At 35.7% G+C, this 24,900-nt stretch overlaps 1 protein-coding gene across 1 annotated transcript in view; it reads right to left on the reverse strand.

The window, feature by feature from the left end:
• Positions 1-2,631: 2,631 nt before the first annotated feature.
• Positions 2,632-24,900, reverse strand: part of ENPEP (glutamyl aminopeptidase) — a 76,418-nt gene continuing 54,149 nt past the window's right edge. The window contains exons 12-20 of the mRNA XM_010953685.3: positions 22,261-22,397; positions 22,093-22,148; positions 15,309-15,459; positions 14,223-14,296; positions 14,020-14,124; positions 13,761-13,931; positions 11,731-11,871; positions 4,454-4,532; positions 2,632-3,444 (exon numbers count right to left, since the gene is read on the reverse strand). Of these exons, the coding sequence (XP_010951987.2) occupies positions 3,301-3,444; positions 4,454-4,532; positions 11,731-11,871; positions 13,761-13,931; positions 14,020-14,124; positions 14,223-14,296; positions 15,309-15,459; positions 22,093-22,148; positions 22,261-22,397 (1,058 nt within the window). The 3' untranslated portion in view covers positions 2,632-3,300. The remainder of the gene's footprint in view (positions 3,445-4,453; positions 4,533-11,730; positions 11,872-13,760; positions 13,932-14,019; positions 14,125-14,222; positions 14,297-15,308; positions 15,460-22,092; positions 22,149-22,260; positions 22,398-24,900) is intronic.

Raw genomic sequence — 24,900 nt, forward strand, 5'->3', positions numbered from 1 at the left:
ACATTCTCCTCCATGTTGTTTTCATTCTGGAATTCTGGCTAATAGAGCAGCCCCTATCTGGAACATTGCTGGATCCAATGGCAGAAGAAAAGTGGAGAACATTGCAACCCACGTGCTGACTCTGCACATTTCTGCCTGAAATCGACACACATCACTTCACTCATGTTTCACCAGCCAAAGGAAGTCACATACTCATGCTAGACTTCAGTGTGGTGAGATAATGGAATTCTTTCCAGGAAGGGGCAGTGACTATTTAGGAACAATAACATAGTCTAAAACATTGCCTGTCCTTAGTGGTTTCAATAGCTTAAGTTTGGTTATTCCTGAACCCAACTTTATTTTATTCTCCAAACTGGTGGCTACTAGGAGATATCATAATGGTAAAAATAATAACATCTAATGTTTATTGAGTGACTATTATTTCCCATATATGCATCCTTTACATTCATTTTTTGCGTTTAATCCTCATAACAACCCATTAAGGTAGTGATTATTTTTATCCCCATCTAATAGATGAGGAAACTGAACAATAGAGAGATTAAAGGCAAGTAGTTGAAATTCAAACCCAGATCACTTTAATTTTAAAACACATTTCTGCTCTAATACAGTAGTTGAAAACATAGGTTCTGGTGACAAGCTGGTTAGGTTCAAGTCCTGGCTTATGCCAGATGCTATTTTTATGGCTTTGGCAAGTTCTGTGACTTCTCTGTCTCAGTTTCTCCGTCTGTAAAATAGAGATAATAACAGTACCTGCCTCATGGGGTTTTTGTAAAGTTTAAGTACCGAAATTGATATATGTGGAGTGCTTGTGTTTAGTACAGGGCTTGGTATAAAAAGGGGGTTGCTATTATTATTGTTTGGCAATGTTTTAGAAAACTCCATTGGTAATCCTGCTCTCCTCCCTTCTGCTCCTTGTTTATTCTCAACTCCATTTGAGAATTACTGTTCTAGATTTTTGTTTCCACCTTATGTTTATCTATTTTTGGACTAACACTTCACCAACATGGAGGGTAAACTGTAGGAATACCATTGCCTTCAACCCGGTTGTGTATCTGTGCTTCCCAGAACTTCCCTGCCTGTCACTTTTATGTTCATAGTTTATTATTTAAACTCCTAGTTTATATTGATGTAGATGCATAGCAATGATCTGGAATACAGGAATAGACTGCCTAGAGGGAAGGCATTAATTATTTTGGCCCTGCTTCTTGCTACATGACTTTACTGATCATTTCTTCCAGTTAATTCTTTAAAGGTGATGGTTTACTGTGGTTTAATTCTGGAGACAGCATGCTGAATTTTTTCCCTTAAAAATCATGACACAACCAAGCATGCACAGTAGTAAACTGTTCTTGGCATAGATCTATCTATTGGTCATCAGCCTTTTAAACACCAGATACTGTTTGAAAGGGCCTGATAGGCTAGTGGAGTTATAACAAAGTGTGCACAGCTCTTTTTCACATTCATTCCCAGTTTTAGTGCTAAAGTGGAATGAAATGGAGTGACTTGTAGGCAAGTTGAAATCTGTTTTATTTACCATCCCCCTCAAACTTACATTTTTCTTTTAAGAATTTATTTATTACAAAAAGCAGGAGGATAAGCCATCCCACTTCCTTATTTGTCCACTTGAAACAATACATAGACTTCAAGTGCTGGTTTTGATTGTGGTTAATTTGAAGTTAGGGTATTAAAACCCATGAGGATAGTGGGTTTTCCTGATGATTTATGGTGTTAATGTATATTTTCTTCTGAAGTAATTCAAAAATAACATTTTAAAAGCTTTAGTCTGAAAATTTCTTCTTTTTAAAATCTTTTTTCCCCTCGGTCTACATTTAAATTTGCCTTTTTGGCTATGTGGATTGAGAAGTGATTAAGAGACAGCATTAGGAAAGTTTACAAAATTTTGGAGTCCTTGATTAGGGCACATTTTTTGTAAAGTCAAAGCTAAGATTTTGATTGTTCCCATGTGCTTTAATTATTTTCAAACCAATCTTAAATTATCTTATACTTCTGAAAGTCCCAAATAATTTTAGATTTTCTAGAGACAGCGGATTGGAGCATAGTTTCATTTATCATCTTTTATTCCTACTGGACTCATATTGTGGATCCACTAGGCGTCAAGTGCCATATTAAACATACTCTTGCCACCAGCTTCTACAGAATTGATGTCTTTAATCAAGTCACGAATATAAATTTGACCAGTGCTTTTCTGCCTGGATTAGGATCTAAGGGTTTATACAAAAAGTTATATATAAGAAGATATATCCTCAGGTATGCAGAGTCATGTTGGCGACATCCATAGGTTTCCTCATTTTCACACTTAGATGTCTCTGTTAGTTCATAGCTAAATTCTAATTCCATTTAGTTTTATGGAATAATCAGCTTTCTCCCTTTCCTGACCAGTTTCCAATTATTTAGCCTTTTTCCTCTAAAATCCATGGAGCAGAGTTAAGCACTATCTTCTCCCTAATTTCATAGCTTATTTGAAGGAGCTTTGTAGGGAATGGAGCACCATGACAGAGTACCAACCATGAAAAAGGCTAGGTTCTTGAATCTTATTTGCTTCCTGCTAAATTATTTGGAGAATGCTACAGTCATTATTTTTCGAGAGTAAAGTGACACTGGGAAACAATGTGGTTTTTTTAAGGTAATCATTCAGATTTATTTTAAAAAGGAGAGGAGAATTCTTTTGTTGGTTTTTATAAGAACAAAGGCAACAGTCAGGCATTTCTTTGGCTAATTCATGCAATCCTTGAGTAAAATTTAAGCCCAGGTTACTTTGATAGGATTTAAAGGAGTAAAATATATGTGAATGCAATGATATTAAATCTTTGTAATTCTGAATAATAAAATAAAGATTAAGATGGTAATATTGGTCCCTCAAGTACTGGTATTTAAACTTTAAAAATCAATCAAGAGAGAAGATTAAGTGGTGTTTCTTTGGTACTAAAAATGTAAAGCTAAGACCAAATTGTTCTATTTTCACAGATTTAAGATACAAAGAATGATATTTAAAGACATTAAAATGGCTATTAAATTCTCTTCAGTTTGTAAAGAATTTCCTATGAAGTACATTTAGAAGAAATCCCTGAGTACATTAACTACTCAATTGGTATCTTCCTTCATAAACAAAGAGGAACAATTTAACAGCTTTGCAAGACATATAAACATAGTACTTAGCAAAAGCAGTGTCTATGGATAAGACTTTCTTCATAGTGCTTGTGAATTAGGCCACCACATATTTAATAGGAGAAACAATAGATTCACAAAATTAAAATATGACATTTGAAACACATTAACCATTCAAGATAAATCAAAAAACCAATCTCTTATGGTGTCTCTGTTTTGCTTTAGCCACTCGATATTGTTTTTCACTGTTTCCAGCACTTGCTCCCTAGGTTTTTCTCCTGCTCCAGCTTCTGGATATCTTTCAAAAAAGCTCTTTATCTGTAAAAGAGAAGGAAATAATTAAGAATGTAATTTTAAGCCCAATTATTCTTCAAGAATTTTATTTACGCTCTGGATTTGTTTCCTTCTTCCCAGGAAATTCAGTATCACGGCACAACATGGAGATATATCTTCTGGTGCATCATTTAGCCCATCTCTCAGATTAGCAATCATCACTCACAGCTTTTGGCCACCTGGCAGCACGCTAATCAAGCAAAAGAGGCCCTGACATATTGGGGAAGGAGAGCAGCACACTGGTGGCCAGTATGCCCTGTCTGCTTCTGTTGTTTTCTCCGTTTTCTGCATGTTCCCCAATGTGTTCCCTGGAAACTCTGGTCTGTGGAATGAAGGCTTTGCTTAGCCTTTCACTTCATGAGTCTGCAGTATTTTCATATATTTTCAGTTCACTTATTAAGGACTCATGAAAAAAACCTCTGTTAAACTTGGTTCTGTTTTAGCTCTTCCCTCCGCAACCCTCCCCCAAACTCAACTATAGTAGCATTTGCTTTTTACAAAAATAAGATTTTGTTTCTTAACACACAGAAGAATGTTAATATTCCAATATCTAATACACAGATGTTGAAAATTCATGCAGTATCTATTTGTCCAACATTAATGAACATTCTCCCATTCCCTTGGGAATTGAGATATTAGAAATCTGAAAGATTTGGGTTTAGTTTTGAAATTCCAAAATTATGAATTCTGAAAGGAATTAAACCTTGACTAGCCTATTCTGGAGTTACATTTACCAGAAAAGGGGAGACTTAAGCATTCATATTTTGGTAAACTGAATGGTCTTGTGGCCTCACCTTTCTCAGCTTTTGAACTTTGTTTCTTGGTTATTTGAGTTTTTTTTCAGTTTAGAAAAAAAATAGGTGTACATTTCATTAGGGATAAGAATTATTTCTTTCTCCTTGTCTTCTGGGATCTTAATAGAGACAATACCATTTCTATTTGAAAAAAAATTCTCTTCCTTCCTAGACAAGCATAGAGGAATTTATGTTCATACCTGCCAGAGCTGTAGTTCAGTGTTGAATGGCTCTGCTATCGTGACAATCCGGCCAAGGTTTCTGTCATTGATTGTATATCTGAAGAGAAATTTAGGGGAGTAAAAGGGAATATAAGTGCCCAGAACTTTAAATCATTTTTCTAGATGCAGACATTCCTTTTTATTGCGCAGGGTTTTTGTTTGTTTGTTTGTTTTTAAGTAATTTTCAAAGAAAGGAAAACACAGGAAGTAAAGTATCTAATTTAATTCTATTCAGGAGAAATTCTCAGCAAATTCTACACTTATTTTTGTAGACAGATCCACACCACTTTCCCAGATATGGTAGACTGCTTATTGTATTCCTCAAATCTGTTCTCCTTTTTCTCCTGCACACATGAGAACCCCACTCAGATTACATTTCTCAGCCTTCCTCATAGCTAGATGCAGCCAGGTGACCCAGTTACTATCAGTGGAACATGAACAGAAGTGAGTTCTGCCTCTTGCTTAAATAAAGGGAAATTGCTTGGCTTGGACTTCTTGTTTTCTTTCTCCCCTTCCTCCAAGCTTCAACCTCACAGATAGAATACAATCCTAGGCCGCATGGAGCAGAATTACCCTAACAGCTTAGAATGTTCACTTCAGGAGACTAACCTGAGTGAAGAAATAATTACATATGTCCTTTAAGCTGCTGCATTTCTTTCTTTCTGTTACAGCAGAATAGCTTCATCACCTTTATTGTAAAGGTACAGAAATTTGAATATAGGGTATTTATTCTGTTTTCAAAAAGCTTTATTAGCTACCTGCATTTTTGGAGTTATACTATGTGAGCCTGGCAAGCAAAGACACTTGAAGCTAAGTGCAAAGATAGCACTTTAGAGATGATATTCTATTCCTGTCCCTTTTGGATTTTCTCTCTTAAAGAGCAAGAATCAGAAATTTCCATATAGACCAAAATACAAATGATTGTAATACAGACAAAAACTTCATCCTGACTAATCACAGTGTAAGGAAAACAACCACAAGAATTACGTATAAACCTTACTGTTGGAATGTTGGAGAAGGATAAAAGAAAATATATCAGTATATAAAGAGGTAAACAAAACAGTAGGAGAAATTTTACATTTAAAACTTATTACATAAAAGCAGAAATCATGAAGATAAAACCCAATAAAGTCTGTTGCAGACACATTAAAAATTTTATTCTAAAAACAGTGCCATAAAATTAAAAGTCAAAATTTATTATTTTGTTGTAAAAAGAGCAAATATGTTCCCTATATAAAGAACCCTTATAGATTGGCAACAGGGAGAAATATGCCAACATGAAGTTAGCAAAGGAATGAATCAGCAGTTTGCAAAAGAAATACAAAGAGAAAATGTACCAGTTGAAACAGGAAATGTTCTAATAGTTATCCATGATTTCAGTGTTCTAGATGCAATACTTACTCTTATCACACATACCATTGAATTTAAATCCATTTTGTTTTTTATCTTTCTTCTCTTGGAAGTCTAAGGCAAGCTGTTACCCTTTACTTACTGGCATCAGTCATTATCCACAATATAATTCTCTCAGGCATCTATACTCAACACTGCCTCTGTAATGTCTGTACCTCCTTACCTCTGACTTAGCCATCTAAAGCTCCCCAACCTCTCAGGCCCTCCACCCAGCCCTCTGGAACTACTCCTTTACAGGGAATACTCCTACTCATTTGGAGAATGTTTATTTCCCCACATCCTCCATAGCATCAGGTCAGAAAGGGAGGTGGTGTGGTCATGCTCCTCATTGTGGATTCCAAATCATTATTCCTCCACTCTCTTTAAGAACCTCTGTTCCTTCAGGTTATTTCCCCTCACCTCATTTATGATACATGTTGGCACTTGGCTCCTGGTGGTCTGCTCTACTCCAGGCCATGATTTCAAGGTCCACATTGGTGGTGATATATACAGCTTAACTTCTTAGTTTCTTGACCTCCTCAATTCCAATGATATTTCTCCATTCTACCTCAGCCACCAATTCCCATGGTCATACCTTGTGATTATCCATAAATACTCTGCCTCTAAGATGATTAATTTGTGCATGCTCCATGATATAATTTCCCTTTCAGTTTCCACTATGGCCATTTTTTGACTTTATCTGGATTTCTGGCCCCCTTACCATCCCTACCCCTACTTTTTCCGGAATCATCAGCTCTTCCCTTTTCGTTCACTTACTTCTTTCTATAGTTTAGATTCCATGGTCTGTCATTGTCAGTAACATTTTTTCCTAAGCCCTAAAAACTCCTTTATATTTTAATAATTTGTGTCTCACAAAACTCCAGCTCAGAATTAAATCAACTGCCCATTTCCACTGTTTGTACCAGGTGGACTCGTTCTGTCAAGGGAGGTCACCCAACTTTCCCCATATTGTTTCACTATCAGTTTATGGATATCAGTCATAAAAGGGCCCTCTGCATTGACAAGCCTACAGTACCCTAGCGAACTCACTCTCTTCCTCTTTGAATGCTTTTTAAAAATGTTTTCACTCTCTTACAGCTTCCAAACATTCCCCCTCTTCCCTCCATCCCTACAAAAATAACCCTGCCTTCTAATTCAGAGAGAAAATGTATAGTAGCTCCTACATCTTTTAGCTTACAGACATACACATGTACCTGTTTTCCTCCTATCGTCTGTGCTTTGGTTCCTGTTTCTCCCCTGCTTTCTCAAAAATTTTGTTTTTTAAAAAATCTTTTTTTCTGTCTTACACATTAAATCTCTCATTCATCACTGGATCTTTTTCATCAGCTTCTAAGTATATTAAACATATTAAAATATCTTCCATAAAGAAATGGAAAAATAATCCTCTGCCTTGATCTGGCATCACTCTTAATATTCTTCTTCTCACTTCCTCATCCATAGTGAAACTCTTCAAGAGACTTCTCTATTTTTCTTGTTTCCATCGTCTCACTGCTTACTGATATATTGATTTGCTTAAATTTGAGTTCTGCTTCCCATCACTCCACTGAAAAACTCTTTTTAGAGTTACCAGTAGTTGTTATGCTGATAAATTTTTTAAATGGGCATTTTTTTAAGTCTTGGATTTAATCAAAACTTAAGCAGCATTTGACAGGGGACTGTAACTTCCTTGAAACCATCTCCATTTTAACATCTCAAAAGAGACTCAAAGGCATCCTATGTAGCAAACTGGACTCATTGTTCTCTTTCTATAAACCTTATGTTTTCTAGAAATCTAGATATTAGAAGTCACTTTGCTTGTCTCCCATTTCTAATCTACCAGGTTCTGAATGTTGCTCTTATCTCTTCATCTTCACCATCACATCCATAGTCCAATCTACCACTGTTTTGTGGGACTACTCCAATAGCTCTCTAATTGCTTTCCCCAGATTCACTCTGGCCATCATCTAAGTTTGTACTTTACCACCAGAGCTTTCTTTTTGATGTAAAATTGATTATTTTACTTTATTACTTAAATCCTGTAGTGACTAATAATTGCTCTTAGAACAAAAGCCCAAATCTTGATGTGACCCTGAAAAGCTTGGTCCTTATCTTTCCTCTTTTCTGATAGTAGGCATTCAGCCAGGAATGTTTCACCTACTGTTCATCTAATTCACTCCTGCCTGTCCTTCAGAATTCAGCTCAGTCATCACTCGCTTAGGGACGCCCTTAACCTCCAACTTCTCTTGACTTGGTTAGTTTCTGCATTACTCTTTCAGTGCCCTGAACCTCTTCTATGTGTAGTTATTATAGCTTTAAGTATACATGTATTTGTGTGACTATTTACTTAATATTGATGTCCATAACTAAACACTAAGGACACTGAGGACAGAGAATCAGATCTGATTTACCTTGAATACTATTGTATGTTCACTGCCAAGTGCTGTGCCCAGCACATAGTAGATGCTCCACAATATTTACTGGATGAAAGAATTATAATTTAAAATGACATATCAGTTTTCATGTAAGGATGTTTTTTAAATGACAGCACCGAGTATTGGCAAGGGGTGGAAAAATAGGCAAAATTAACAGCAAATTTTTTTTCTGGGTGATAGTTTTGCAACATTTATCAGAAAAAATGAACACATCCTTTAACATAGCTGTATTTTAGTATTATTTGTATCCTAAGGAAATTGTCAAGGTCATTCAAAGAGATTCAGTTTCAAAGTTATTCATCAATACATTATTTATGCAGTGGAAAGTTTGAAACAATTTTATTATCCAACAGATGGAGATCAGCTAAATAAAGTAAGATATATCTATACATCGAAATATGACTGAGCATTAAAAATAACATTGAAGAAGTATACTTAAAGATATGAAAAGATATCCACAAGATACAATACAGGATGACGTGGAAAAAAAAAACCAGTTATAAAAACATATGCCTAATATGATTGCATTTCTGTAAATAAATAAACAGCCATAGAAAAATAACCCAAGGGAAAACAGCAGTGAGACAATAGGAATTATTTTTAGGTTGTGGAATTATAGGTGACTTTTGTATCCTTATTTTTGCTTATCTGCATTTTGTACAAAACAGTACATACCCATTTTATAATAAGAAAATGGAGGCTTTAAAGAAGGAAATCATACTAAGTTTCTGTAATGATACTCTATAGATTCAAAGAAAATCTGTTGTAACAGGTAAGAAAGCAATTTTTCCAGTGACTTTCTATAATTCCTATAATATTCCTCCTCTATTTTGTTCTTTGTGACTAAAAATTAAAGAATATATGTAGAAACTAGCAATGAATATACTGAACACAAACTACAACTGCCTGTATAAATACTAGAAATATAAAAACAAAATATATTCATCCCAAGAAACCAATATCATATAAAGTATACCATTTAAGAGGAAATATGCTGTATATTTATCAGACTGATTACTTCTAAAACTAAAATAAGGATTTAATTATATCTTAAATATTTTGAAAAGTAATTATATAAAATTATCTTCTTGAACTTAGTATTTACCTACTATTATGTTATCCAAAAGAAATGATTTTGATGCACACAAAACTTTTAAGTTCTCATTAAATTATTTTGTTTATGAGGTAGTGTTAAATGATTTCAATCGTATCCCATTGACTTAATTTTTCATTCATAGTCATAAATTAAAATCAGACTTTATCACACCACACTATACTGGCTTATCAAGTTCACAGTTTCATGGAAGAGTTTACCGGAATAAATAAAAGCAAATAATAATTTCTGAAGTATCTTTGGAGCTTTGTGGTGAAGTCTCAAACTAGAAAGGACATTAGTGGTGTGGCCATCTGCTATCATAAAAATCACATAACAAAAGCTTTATATAAAATCATGCTTACTTATTTTAGGATGACAATAAATTTTTCAGAAACAGAGGCAGTAAAACCACTCATTCTGAAGTCTGGAAAATGTTTAAGAGTGTGGAAATATTTGGAAAGTGCTTGGCTCATTTCTGTTTAATTTGTCATATCCAATTTTAATGGGGAAATGATATTTGTTCAAACTGACCATAATAGTGGGCGTTTTTTTGTGTCTGATATGTGGTTAGTATGTCATTTTATGTTTGAGTCTATTTGAAATGATACCTCATGAGAATTAGATCATTAGGCTCTGAAGAAATATTAAAAGCCTTGGGAGAGGGTTTTGGAACTAGTACTTGAAATAGCTTATCAATTATTTTTCTTGAAAAAAATTTAGTATTCGTTCTAATAGGTTAATTTAAGGCCAGCAATTCATGACTTTCATGACAATGTAACATCTGTTTTTCCTAATTCTTAATTTTTTAAAAAGTATAACAATGAACTAATTTTTAAAAATGAAACGTGAATTGTTTGAAGTAAATCACACCAGGGTTACTCAAGTAGGCCTTGAGAAGTATTCTGTTTAATAAACAATAAGGAAATGCTCATTTTATTACACAAAACAGAACATTATTTACTTATATTTTCACAATAATTTTGTAGTAAGCATTGTTATTCATCTATATAGGTTTCTTGCTGCATATACTAAAAAAGTTTTATAGTCTTCAATTAAAACAAAATATACAGTACATAACATTAGACATACATCTTTCAAAATCTTTCGTACTACCTTGCATAATGCGAACTATTATCTCCAAATAACAACATGTTCTCAATAGGTAGATTTAATTCTAAACTAAACATTTTATTGAAACAATTATAAACAGATGAACAAAACAACATATATATACACCACACACACACACACACACACACACACACACAAGCATGCCAATCAATCTTCATAGATTGACTCAATCATTGCAAGAATAGAAGAGGCAAAAATTTATCACAAATAAGAAAAAGCAATGTAGGGTGTCTTGGTTGAGAGTTAGAGATATAATCTGGATCTCAGAAGGATAAGAAATGTGAATGAACATAAAGGCACACTGGTGAATTGTAGGGTAGAAAATAGAGTAGAAATAAAAGTTTTCTTTGCAGTTAGTATTTCTGATAAGGTGGTCATTATCTAGTAGGCAGTGCTGATGGGGAGATAGGAGAGATGAGAAGGAGATGACAGAAGCCATTTCCTGGTGTGTGGATTACAGGTGGTATAGGTCTTTGGTCAATGTTTACACATTTATTTGGGACATATAATTTATATTCTATTTTATACTTTGTCAAAGAAATACCTTTTTAATGGAAATAAGCAGTAAATTTAGAGGATCAGGGCCAAGAGTAGCAATATTTCTTCTGTACGGGGCTGAAGAAGTAAGAAATTTAGGAAAGCATCTCTTAAGCTAATTTGCTCATCTCTTGTCCTTGCTATTTCTCATTTTAAAACTGCCATTGCCTGGGAAATACAATTCCCTTTAAAGAAAGTTTCAGAATATTTAAAGTTTAATTATCTGGTTAAGGGAAGTAAAAGTTATTATCTATATAAACTCAGTAAGATATAGGGTTCTAATGTGAATCCAGGTCCAGAAGTTCTTATTTAATTTTCATTAAAAATTAATTGAGAATGAAACATGTACCTGGTATTATGCTAGGTGCTAGCACATTAAACAGAATTATATTAATTTGTTTTAACCAAATGAAAAATAATGTGATTTAGGCATCTTTCCAGATTTCAGAATTCTATAGGTCAGTTGGAAACATTACTTTCCAGAAAAGGAATTATGCCTAAAATTAACTAGTGTATTGCTTCCCTGGAAGGATAATACCCTGATCCTTTACCTCTGGTAATATGCCATTTCAAATATTGTAAAGATGTCAGAGAAAGTACAGAAAAGAGAAAAAGGAAGAATTTATAGATGATATCAAGGAGAATAACAAACCATTATTTGATCATCCCACCTGTTGACTAGATATTCCCAGTTGAGCTGTATCCAATTCCAAGCCATAGTCTTCCCATAGCTGTTGTATGAGATATATCGAATGACTGTAAACACATCCTGAGTTTTAATAAGATTTGAGTCCTTGAGCAAATCCAAATACCTAAGAGAAGCCAATCAGAAAAATAATTCAAAATAAACTTTTAATGTTCACCCTTTGCTAAATTCCAATAGGACACAGCTTTCATTTCAGTAATTCAATTCTTGAGTCACCAACTGACAAAATTAAGACAAATGATAGACCACAATTTAATATTTTCTAAAATATTTAACTTTTTTTAAAGAACAACCTATGATTTTGAGGACTAGTGAAATGTAAACTATAGAAACATTAAAAATTAAATTATTTTGGAAGTACTAAAGACAATTTAAAACCTACAATTTTAACTATTAATTTTCAAAAAATTATTTGTATTTATTGCATAGAAGTAGTTCATCCATTTACCTGTGATCCCATTAAACTAAAAAAAAGGAACCAGTAAATTAAAGGAAAGTACTTATACTCATATTTATATGGGGTAACAGTTAAGTTTTATTTGCTGTTCCCTAGATTGGAAAAAACAACTTTCTAATGTAGTCTATATGATTAGATTAATTGGCTAAAATTATAGTATAATGCAAATAAGTCCAAGATAAATTAAGTAATAAAATCAATAGATTTTTATTAAATTTATGGCATGGCTGTACCAAGAGGGAATATCTCAATATACTCTAGACCATTAGACTTTCAGAAACTGCACTAGAGTGGGCTCCTGAATTTTGTACAATTTATCTTTTATCCTCTAGTTCACAAGAATCTTAGTAAGGCATCTCAGTACTGGCTAATTTTCTCACCATATACAATCAGCACAGTGCCATCAAAGTAATGGATCAATTATGATGTTTTGTGGAATGTTGAGATGATCAAATTCTTTACAGACTATCTTAGGGCAGAGAGGAGAATTGGAATATAGCTCTGAGGCAAGATGGTGAAAGTGTATTGTTGACCCTGCTAAGTAAAAGCAAATTGCTTCTGGTAGTTCTTTCAAACTGGTTACTGCATTGTAATTTACTATTTATATTCTGCCTTTCCCATAAACCTATAAGTTTCTCAAAGATATATATCATTATTACTTATTTTTATTCCTACAATCGATAGACATAGAAAGGACATCATAAGTTTTGGTTAAATGAATGAAGTAAGTAACTCAGATACCATAACTAAGCAAAAAATGCATAAGGCAAAAGCTAGTTGATTTGGGGCATAGTTGTGGAGTGGGAGAAGATTCATAGATAGGCTTCAAGCAGTCTTTGTACCTTCTGAGTGGAATGTAAATACCTTTGTGTGTGTGTGTGTATGCATGTTGTGACAGATACTCCTTCTCTGCTGACAGAGACTAGTTTTGTTCTGGGCTTGGATCAAGATATTCTTGATCCTAGGGAAGGGAGACTCTTACCCCCGCCTCAGAGTATCATGATTGGCTCAAATCAGTCAAAGGAATTCAAGTTCACCCTAGTTGGCAAATGATCAAGTGGTCAGCCCAGACTATAACCCAGAATGATCCAGGGTGACCCAGTTCTGGATTATGAGAGGAAGTGGAGATAACTGACCTCTTAGCATGAAAGGCAGAACCTTATGAGGAGGAACTCTTTTGCTCCAGTCCTTCCATTGAACATATTTATGTGAAGACAAGATGTTTGGAGCTCTGGAAGACCTAAGACATCCAAGCATGTTGAGGATGGCAGAAAAGAAAGAGAAAGAGCCTAGGTCCTAGAAGAAAATGTGAACCATTGTGCACAACTGGAAACTACCTACTTCCAGAATTTTTTCATTTGCAATTATATGTCTTTATTGTTTAAGCCACTCTTACATGCATATTTTGTTTCTTGCTAGACAAATAATTTTAAAATAGATTTTATTGGAAACATATCATACTTTAATTAGCATCTTAAAGAGACTGAGACCTATAATCAAATACCATTCATATAATTTTTTAAAAAGCTCCAACTTACCTTGACAAAAGAGTAACATTCTTCACGGATGCTAATCCATATAGTAGCTTTTCTTTTTCTTGAGCTAATGAAGTTTTCTCGTATTGCTCAAGAGTGTAGTTCCATGAAGTCTCATTGCCAGAGTTCTGCATTCCATACCGATATACCAGAAGCCTGAGGTTTACAGGAAGACTAGAAGAAGAAGTGGTGTTTCAGAGATTTTAACTCCTCATTTCTCAGTTTAAAGTCTTCTAGAAATGAAAAAATGATGAACAGTCACCTTAAAGTCCCAGTTAGCCACTTCTGAAATAACTGGGAAGCATTGTTCAAGGCATCACTGTCTCCCATCTTGCATGCAAGCCCTAACACAGAGGCACGGAGTAACCTAAGATAACAAACAGAGAGCTGGGGCCTTAAGCACTTTTCAACATGTCTTAACACAAACACTAAATGAATATTAATTTTAAAAAGGTAAAAAATAACTTTGTGATATGGTCTCCAGTGTCATCCCATCCCAGAGAATCTGCAGTGGGCTTCACTTGATCTCGGAAGTATTTCTGAAATAAAAGCACCATGCACAATGAGTAATAATATACTATTTATTAAGTCTCCTGTTTATTATAATCTATAGCTCACCGTTGTAATATTTTCCCCTACAAGTTTAGAGAACTTTGGGCCTGTCCTTAGGCAAGGGATGTATTCAGTTCTTATCACATTGCAATTTTACTTTATTTCTAAAGATAAAAACATCCTGGATCACTCCCTAATGGTTTATAGAGCTTTGGGTAAGCCCCTTTTAACCTCCACTTCTTAGTTAACATTTGTAATAAACAGAAAAACATCTGACATACTTGCTGCACTAAGGAAGATTGCTCAGGTATTGATGAAATAATACTAACTAGTATTTGTATATTGCCTTTGGACTTACAGAGGACATTTATATTATATGATCCTCACTATCACATTACCATAGGCAGCCAAGTGCTGATGTTATGTACAAAGGAAATAAAGACTCACAAATATGAAACCATTTGTCCCAAATTCTTTTGTAAAGAAAGTGGAAGAACTAGAAATTGGAATCCAGAATTTGTTTAAAATTACAAATGTCCTGCCAAAGTGCTACAGAAGTCACAAAGCCAAGAAAAATATTTAGGATGACTATCTTATAATAAAATCTCAATGTACAATTAACAGCAGTAAGAATACAGAAAAATGGTGTTACATTTTGATAAGAATAAATTCATTTTAACAGATAAATCAATTTAAAATAGGATCTAGTTCATATCTGTGGTCTAAAATGTTATCTATTTTAAGTAAAATATGAGTTAATTGTATTCTTTCGAACACTAAAATACACCTTAAAGTGGTATATTGAACCAGAAATACTGATACATTTTAAGTTGAAAAAAAATAGCATCTCTTTGGTTTAATGAGTCAAGTCATTGTAATTTCCTTTTAATTCACTTGGAAGGCAAGATATGCTTTTGTATCTCCCAGGAGCTCCCTTTCAGAAAACTTTCCTGCTAATGGCTAAACATCTACTTTCATAAGATATGGCATTAACCGTACCTCAATCATAGGGTATATCTCTCTATCATCTTCAAACATGCTAATGATATAGGTTACAGCTGAAATGACTCGCTCCCATGGTAAAAAGTCTTCTTCCATTTTGAGATACTTGGTCAAGTTCAGAGCCTCCTTATAATTTAGAAGTTGAGCTCTAAGAAATTAAAAAAAAAAAAAAAAAAGCCCACAGTTAATTAAAAACCATAGACTAGTTTCCTTTGACTGTAAGTACTAATATAGGGATTGTAGACTTCAGTGTTAATGAGAATCCTCCCATTAAACAATTAAGAAAACACATTACTGTTGAGGCCCAATCAAAGAGGTCTGTTCACAATGATGTATTAGTGCTTTTGTACATTCAGTAGTAAAAGGGAAGACAGAACATTAAGGTGTGCATTTGAAAAATTGCTAAGGCAAAATTTCAGATAAAAGCCATTTAGCTGTATGGTTAGTATTGACAAGTAGAAACTTAAATTTTAGGTTCACAAGCTCATTATAATATACAAATGCACCATTATAAGTGTATCTTACTGATTTTTTTACATTTGATATGAATAAGAAATATAAAGTTTTCATGAATGCTTAAAACATTCGAATTGAACTTGTGTTCCCCATGAAAACATCTTTTTTATACATTTCCCAGTAATATTGATAAATAAAAATGGATTTTGTTCCTCAAAAATGAAGTTACTACTAACACTTCAAAGTTTAAAGAATCCAATTTCTTCTTCCTTAGAAAAGATTCTAGAACCTTTTGAAATGATGTTCTCAGAAAAATCTGCTATTCCTCAGAATTGAGCCGGGGTTTCGGAAAGAATCTTAGATGGGAATCTTGTCTTTCCAAATTACATTTTGAAAGTTTGAAATAAAGTAAGACCTTTAAGTTACTGAATTAGCAATACTGATGCATTGAGTGCTGTTCTGTTTGAAGTCATTTTGTGAATGAAGAATGATGTAATTATATCTTGACTTCTCTCCCAGCAATTGATTAGAGGATGAACTGGTATTGGAGAGAGAAATAAGAATAAACACCTTTGGCATCATATGATTTGTACTAATGTGACATGATACAGAGTTTGTTTTTAGTTCAGAGAGCTGATTTCTTCTATTTTCTCAATTCCTGATCTTATTTAGAAGGATTTCTATTTTGGAGCATTCGGCCTCCCTTAATAAGAATATAAATAATATATTGAGAAATGTAGTGTCTTATTCAGAGTGTTTATTGAGTGAAAAATTATAGAATTTTGTGCTGGCATTTGAAACTTGAGAATTTTCTAATTTTAATGATTCTCTATTTTCCTGGATGGATAGAACAGCAACTGTCCAGTCAGTGTTTTCTTAGGATACTTATGAAGAATAGCTGTTGCTCTGAAGATCAGATTAGTGAAGAGGCTAATGAAAGTTTAGAAAGAATGACAGATAATTTGGTCAGAACCCAAGTGGGCTGCACATTTATGGTAGGTGAAAAGATTAGAAGGAACAGGTATTGGTTATAAGGGACAAAGAATTGGCTAAGTGAGGTAGCATAAGTAGAAGTAAGGAAGTAATCCAGTGATCCAAAGGTTAGGGTACCTGATGAACCACTATGTATTTAACTGTTGAAAGATCAGTATCCTACCCTTCTTTTTCCAACACACTTGATGGTTATGTAATCGTTCCACTTTGGTACCACTTGTTTTCTTTAAGTCTGAGTCACATGATCAGAATACTGGACTGGGAGTGAATTTTTGCTGGTTATTATAGAGACAATATTTTGAGAATTAAGTGGATGCACTTTTCATTTCCCACAAATAGTGTTACTCTGTAGCCCCAACCCACTGCTCAGTGGTACTGGACACTTCTGAGGAAGAGCAGTATCGTTTAGAATCATGATTCTCAAGTTTGAGCATAAATCAGCAACACCTGGAAAGTCTGTTAATCACATAACCTTGAACCCCATCCTTAGAGATTCCGTGTCAGCAGGTCTGGAATAGGACCTAAGAATTTGCATTTCTCTCAAGTTACTAAGCAGAACAAAGACATCTATAGTGCCCTTCCCAGATCCCCTTGCCATGCTGTGTTGGCTCACAGCTGCGCCTTCTTCAGAGAGTAGCCCTTGACCAAATACATCCATCTTGCTTAAAAGGTTATGCAACCTCCACCCCTGGCCGTTAGTTGTCTGATTAAGGAACGCGATTGCCAGCCTACTTCCCTCAAGTTCCGTGGATGGCTTCCTAGTGGAATCTGGCAATGCTGGACTCCAGCTGAGACCATGTTGTTGCTCAGCTTTTTCCTTCTGTTCCATGTCCCATCCTGCTTCTCACACTTCCTGTCTCATGAGAGTACTCTCTCAACAAACCACACATACAGCAACCTCCATTTTGGACTCTGCTTAGATGGAACTCAACCTAAGACAGTATTCTTTCTCAGCTTTGAGTCCCGAACTCCATTTGTTAAGTCCATAGACAAATATCTGCTCTGAAAGCGAGGCTTGGTTGAGAATTTTCCTTATTCAGAAATCTTCCATTTATAGTAACAGTCCAGCTGGAGGGACTTAAATCCTAGAATTGTCCTATAATCCATAGTGTAGAGAGGATGGAGGCTATAACTTAAAGCAAGTTCCCACAAAACTCTATGAAGAAGAAAACAAAAGAGGTCCTATGTGGGAATTCTTGCTCCCCTATCTTGAGCTGAGACATCCAAAAAGTTAGCGCATCTTAAAGCAAAAGGGTTATTTTTGCTTTCCTGGTGTGACCTGGAAAGACTGCACAGTCCTTATCAAAGAAGCCTGAGTTAAGCATAGTGTCTTATCAAACATGGCTTTTGAATGGGACATTAGAAATGGTTGAGAGAGGCGGCTAGGTGGATGGAACTGACCCCATGGTCTCACGTTCTTCAGCAAAGCCTCCAGGTGGTATGGAGAGTGTTGAAAAGTTCCCTTGTGTCTGGTTTCTTGATGTTAAGTTGCTAATTAAATTCAGATTTCTGGCTTAAAACAGTCTCCTTGCAATGAACTAGGTCCATTTTGGAGTCTTCTCCCATTCCTCTACTTCTCCCTTCTTTTAAAAGGCAGTCCACAAGGGGATAGGAAAAGTTGCTTATTCAGTTCTGCATCGTGCTCTGGTCAGATCCATAAACACCTATAAAATGGTAAATCTGGTGTGCCTAGAGGTCTATGATCGTGGTGTGGCTGATGTTCACTTGCTGCTCTTTATTCCAGCCCTGGCCCTCACCTTCGGTATCACTGGAGCTACTGCTCCTTGAAGCCTTGCCGATGGTCTGTTTGGACAGTTAGCATAGGTGACCTTTTAAGCCATCTTCTCTGCCATTCCCCCCTCACTCAGAGACTCCTGCCCCTATCCATAGGCTTGCTAGCCAGCACTCTCTGCTTTCCTTTATGTTATTCCTCACCCTTCTCCTGGCTTTGGCACACAGTGGGCTGCAGAGCACAATATAAGCTATTGAAAAGGAGAAAAACTACTGTAACAGGTGAACAAAAAGGTTTTTTTCAGTCTTAGTTCTGGCGAGGCCCCCAAACCAGGAGCCTTGGCAAACACTCCAAAGTGCAGGCCCTCCAACCAAATCAGGACTAACATGGTCAGGAACAGGATTTTGTGGCCCCTGGCTGATAACCCACCACCAGCCTATTAAAAAGATTGGAGAGGCTGACGGGGAGAGGAAGACATTTTAGAAGAGGGCTTTTGGAGACCACTGTCAGGGTACTGTGACAGCTCTCCTCTCGTGGGACAGTGGGTGGAGGGGTGTAGGATGCTTTTTCTTTCACATCAAGCCTAGAAAGGGGGCTTTAATGGGACCACTTGAAGAGTTTTGTCTGTGTTGTATCCTGGAGCTTGGGGGCACAATGGTCTGGCGTCTGATACCCCAAGAAATCTAAAGGATGAAAGACTATGGCTGGCTGCTGCCCTGACCTCAGAATAAAGAGACAGGACTGCATGAGGTAGTCCATCCTTCCAGACTTTATCAGGGAAAGAATATATGAATACTTCCTATGGACCAGATATGGTTCAAAGGTTTTCACTTCCTCACTTCAAAGAGACTGCAGGAGAAAGATCCTTGGCAATGGAATGGGTGATGGCCCATAAACCGTGAAAGCATCACACAAGGAAAAGAATCCGTGCTAAACATCTACAAAGTTCAGAGAGGGCCAAAAGTAGACAGCATGTCAGGATCTTTCTTCCCCTCACCTGCCCTCCTGGCCTTAACACTCTGGAGGAATCAGAGGCAGCACAGCAAGAAGTACAAGTTCCACACAGCAAAAGGGAAAGGAAATCAAGCACTTTGCTCCCCTTGCAGGTGGCTGGCCTGAAACTAGCCTGAGCCAGGGGCTGGGAGAAACTTTAAAGGAAGCTGTAAACTTTGAGGGTTTTACCAGGGAGGGCATATAATTGAACTGAGACTGCTTGGGGGACTCAAAATGACTGGATGAATTTTTACTCCTTATCTTCAACAAATGTGCCCAGCTGGATACTCCATCCCGGGCAGTAAGAGTACCATCTCCTCAAGTTTGGGGACAGGGGAATCAAGAATATATTTATTTTTAGATCTGTCCTTTTAGTCTTGCTGATGAAACATAATAGTTACATTTCTTTTTGAATAACAGAGTAGAACTGTGTAAATTCTGATTCAACCACAGGCACTTACCTATCTAACTACATTTCTGCTTTGTTTCCCCCCCAACTAACACAGGTGAGGTCTGTTTCTCTCTGAGTCCCTTTCCCCCAACTTAAGAAGTTGCTGAAGGGAACTAGGTGATAACTTAATAGCTCAGGTGATACTGCAGGTGACAGCTCAGGTATTTTCTGGATTGGTTGCTGTGTGATGTTACATGTGCTTTGGTTTTCGGATTTGTTGCATTTTCTTCCTTTCTGAAGCTCTTCAAAATTTTATAAGTCTATGACCAACGGGCTGAGCAAATGCGAGCAAGTCATTAAATTGTGTGAGTTATCTGCTGTATACACAGTTCCTCAGAGAAAGCTTTTCAAGAGGTTTTCACTTCTTAAAGCAAAAGAACTGTCTGCCATTGTGTTTTGATGGAAATTAAACTATAAAAATATTACAGCTCTGTGTAATTTCTAACATCCAAGATGCTAATCTTTGGAAAAGGTCATGATGCATTCGCAGGAGATTTTCCCACCCCCTGCCCCCAAATCTAAATGGTCCTTTTATGCTTTAAAATTATTGATCATCTTATTTTACCACTTAATTTCCCGTATCTACACAGTTCCAGGTACAGAGTAGGTGCTCAGTAAATATTTCTTAAATGAATGATTGATAAACTAATATAATGAAATAAAATCTGTTATATATGCAGGAGATTAAATTTGGAGATTCGCTAAAAAGAATCAGGTTGTCTATTACCTACAAGGGGAATCTAGATTACAAACTCAGAAGAGCTTTTCTAAATGGTTCTTTGATGCTACTAATCAATGGTAGCATGCATTCTGGACAATTAATACAATCTATTGAGCACTTCCTAATGCCAGACAATGTTTTGAGTCCTCTATGTGCATTGTCTCAGTTGTTCCTCACAAGAGTCTTATAAGGTCATCTCCATTTTCCTAATAAGGAAATTGAAGCAGAGAGAGGTTAAGACACTTTCTCAAGGTTATACAGAACCAGGATTTTAACCTGGTTCAGGAGCCTGTCTTTTAACCCTATACATTCTCTCCTTAAAAAAATGTCACAAAGGTTTTCTGACTTCCCGTATAGTATGCAGGGAGTCTTTGTAAAAGGGTTCTCCCATGCCACTAGTGCTGTCAAACCATCCCTCCAGCCATGTATTCAGCTCATGTTTAGTGAGCGTCTACTGGGGGCCAAGCACAGTTAGGAGCTGGGGATAAAGGGAATAGGAACACGATCTGGGTGTCTGCCCTCACAAACTTTACAGTTTGGTGGGTGAGATGCATAGTTAATAAGCAATGACAATATGGTGTTTATGAAAAATACTGGGGTTCATACAAGGGACACCTAACCCAGACAGAGGGGCCATGAGGCTTCCTGAGGAAGAAGCATCTCATTCTTGGTACTTTACTTGTGTCTAACGTGAGGCCACTACAAAGCCAGCAGAGCAAGTCAGCTGTGTCCTTAGCTCCTACAAAGGTGCCAGAAATTCAGAAAATACCTGTTGAATTACTGGTGTTAGACTACTGGGGAAAAAAAGGGAAACTCAAAGGCCTATGGTTACTACTCTTACGTTACCCCAATTTGTGTTGATTATTTTTTCAAAGTGCAGGTTATGTTTTTGTTTTTGTTTTGTTTTTTTCCTAAGTGTAGGTTACCTTCAGGCCATGAGGAAAGAAGTCAAATTTCCTAAAGGGTACCTTAATTCTTGATCAGTCCTAGAATGCCGTGTCTCATTTTTCTTACCCCAATGATCTGAACCAGATTTGACAACTCTAGCTGTAAAATCTTAGAATGGGCTTGGATTCACAGAACTGAGTTAATGAAACATATAGTTTGTTTTTTTATTAAATCAAATTATGAAGGTGTACTTTTGAGCATTTGCCAGTGCCACTCTTAATTAGTTCAAGGACTGATTAGACAAACCCTACTAAAAGTCAGTCCCTAGAGTAGGTGAGTTTTTGTGCATGTTAAGAACTGGTATCAGTGTTTTAGCTATGAGGCTCATATTAGTTTTAAGAAAGTTAATGGAAAGAATAATGTCATAAATTGAGGCTTTGGCTATTTCAAACTATAATAGTTAAACTTTGTTGTAACTCATTTTAAAAAACGACTTATTACAAAATCCACAGTATTTTGAACGACGTAATCTCATTCCAAAACCCACCTTGCCAAGGCAAAAGCATCATCAATAAGACCTGCACGATCAGCAGAAGAAAATTCCTGGAAAGAGGGAGAAAAAGAGGTAAGAAACAAAACGTGTTGAAAATTAATATCATTAAGATTCTGTTCCTAAAACAAAAATAAAACAACTCACAACCATTGCTACTCTTACCTGGTGGTTGTTGGAAAGATTGATAGCTATCCGTTCCCAAGTTGGTACTTCATAATTTACACGATAAAACCCAATATGATCTGGGTTTATTTTGAGAAAAGCGTTTCTACTAGGATTAGGAGAGTTCAAAGCGATTCCTGTGGTAGTAAATAAACACTAATGAGAAACATGTTTGCACATACTGTAAGCACAGAGAAATTAGACCCAGAGGGTAAGGAAAGAAAGAATAGAAAAGAAATATTAGCTCAAGGAGTCAAGTTTGATTTGGATCCAAAGCTCCAAAGCCTAATTCTTATTTAGTTGCCTAACTTTAACATGTCACTGAGAAAGCAATAAGTAATGTAAATAAGTGTCCTTTAATTTGTGACTTATACTTCTTACTGGCAGAAGCTTGTCCTATGGATGAAATAATTCTGTGCTTGTCAGTCCTTCAATAAATAAAAGAAAACAATGCTTAAATACAGAGAAGTCCGTGCCTTCTGGGGTTAATCCATATATTCTTAATCATGATGGATTAATTACCCAAAGAATGTTCACTGGGGCAGCCTGGGGAGGGGATAAAAATGTAAACATTTAAAAGAATACTTTGTTTATTAAAATCAACATTCAAATTGATGGAAATGGCGATTGCTAAGCAGAACAATGATTTGAGAGTCAGTAACCCTTTTAAAATGTCAAGAAGGCTTGCAATAGAACTAAAATCCAAACACAACATTCTTGATTTTGTAGTCCATTTCATCCTTGTTCCCCCAAATTTATCTTTGTAAAGTTTTTTATTTCCTTATTTCAACTGATTGCATCAATGTTTTTTTCATCAGTGGATTTACCAAATTAGCTTTCTTTCTAAAGAGGCATTCAGAATGTACATAGGACTCTAGTACATAGATTTTGGAAGCTCATCATTAAAGGAACAAAGACTTATGTTTTAAGTAAAAGCTACTCCCTTAAAATAACAGCTATTCTCTGATATGACCAGTATTTGTTGGCATTACTCCTGTACTTTTTAACTCATATACTCTTTTGTTTGCGTGGACAATGTACAATTTGAATAATGGTATGGGAAAACTTAGTGTATTAAAATAATTCCAAATAGTTTAATGTAATGACAGTGTGGGAAGTGATATTGGTAAATAGGAGATGAGGCTGGAATTAAAAATGGGGCTTCAGTGTGAAGAGCCACATGCTGTGTTAAGAAGTCCATCTTCTATAGGCACATGAAAAAGTGCTCAACATCACTAATTATCAGAGAAATGCAAATCAAAACTACAATGAATTATCACCTCATACCAGTCAGAATGACTATCATTCAAAAGTCTGCAAACAATAAATGCTGGAGACGGTAGAGAAAAGGGAACCTTCCTACACTGCTGGTGGGGATGTAGTTTGGTGAAGCTGTTGTGGAAAACAGTATGGAGATTCCTCAAAAAACTAAAAATAGACTTACCATATGATCCAGCAATCCCACTCCTGGGCATATATCCAAAGGGAACTTTAATTCAAAAAGATACACGCACCCCAGTGTTCACAACAGCACTATTTGTGATAGCCAACACATGGAAACAATCTAAATGTCAATCTGCAGATGACTGGATAAAGAAGTTGTGGTATATTTATACAATGGAATACTACTCAGCCATAAAAAATAATAAAATAATGCCATTTGCAGCATGGATGGACCTGGAGATTGTCATTCTAAGTGAAGTAAGTCAGAAAGAGAAATAAAAATATCATATGATATCACTTATATGTGGAATCAAAAAAAGACAAATGAACTTATTTACAAAACAGAAACAGACTCACAGACATAGAAAACAAACATGGTTACAGGGGTGGAGGGGAAAAGGGATGGAAAGGGATAAATTGGGAGTTCAAGATTTGCAGATACTAACTGCTATATATAAAATAGATAAGCATCAAGTTTATGCTGTACAGCACAGGGAACTATATTCACTATCTTGTAGTAACCTATAATGGAAAGATATGAAAACAAATATATGTATGTATATGTATGTCTAAACTATTGTGCTGTACACTAGAAATTGACACAACATTGTAAACTGACTATACTTCAATAAAAAAAAAAAAGAAGTCTATCTTCTGAGAGATGGTAGAAATAGAGGAGATTTTTAAGCAGAGAAATACTATTCTCAAGCCTGTTTCTAGAAAGATAATTTTGATGGTGGTGTGGGGGATATATTAGAAGGAGATTGTAGAGAGTGCTGTAATAATCTAGGGCAAGAGAGAATGAGGATTTACACTAATGTGGAGAAGATGAAAATAGAAAGAAAGTGATATATTCAAGAGACACATCACCAGTAAAATCAACACCATCCTTTTTCTGACTTGATGTGAACGGTTAGAGGAGGGGAACATAGCTTGCATGATTGGATGAGTAATGGTGTTGCCATTGCAGAATAGAGGAAGATGATTCAGTTTGGGAGGAAAGATGATTTAAATTTTGGAAGTGTTCACAAGGTTTGGAAGATATCCAGGACACAGTAGTTTTTCATAATATATGAGTAAACTCTTCAACAAGACAATAAGTTTCTTTAGGAACTTTCAGAGTAGGTTCTTGACAAATTGTAAACCTTTGCCTCACTCATGTAGTATTTATCTTTCTTTGTCATTCTCCCATGGACA

This window comes from Camelus bactrianus, chromosome 2 (genome assembly GCF_048773025.1).
Source record: "Camelus bactrianus isolate YW-2024 breed Bactrian camel chromosome 2, ASM4877302v1, whole genome shotgun sequence".
Lineage (NCBI taxonomy): Eukaryota > Metazoa > Chordata > Mammalia > Artiodactyla > Camelidae > Camelus > Camelus bactrianus.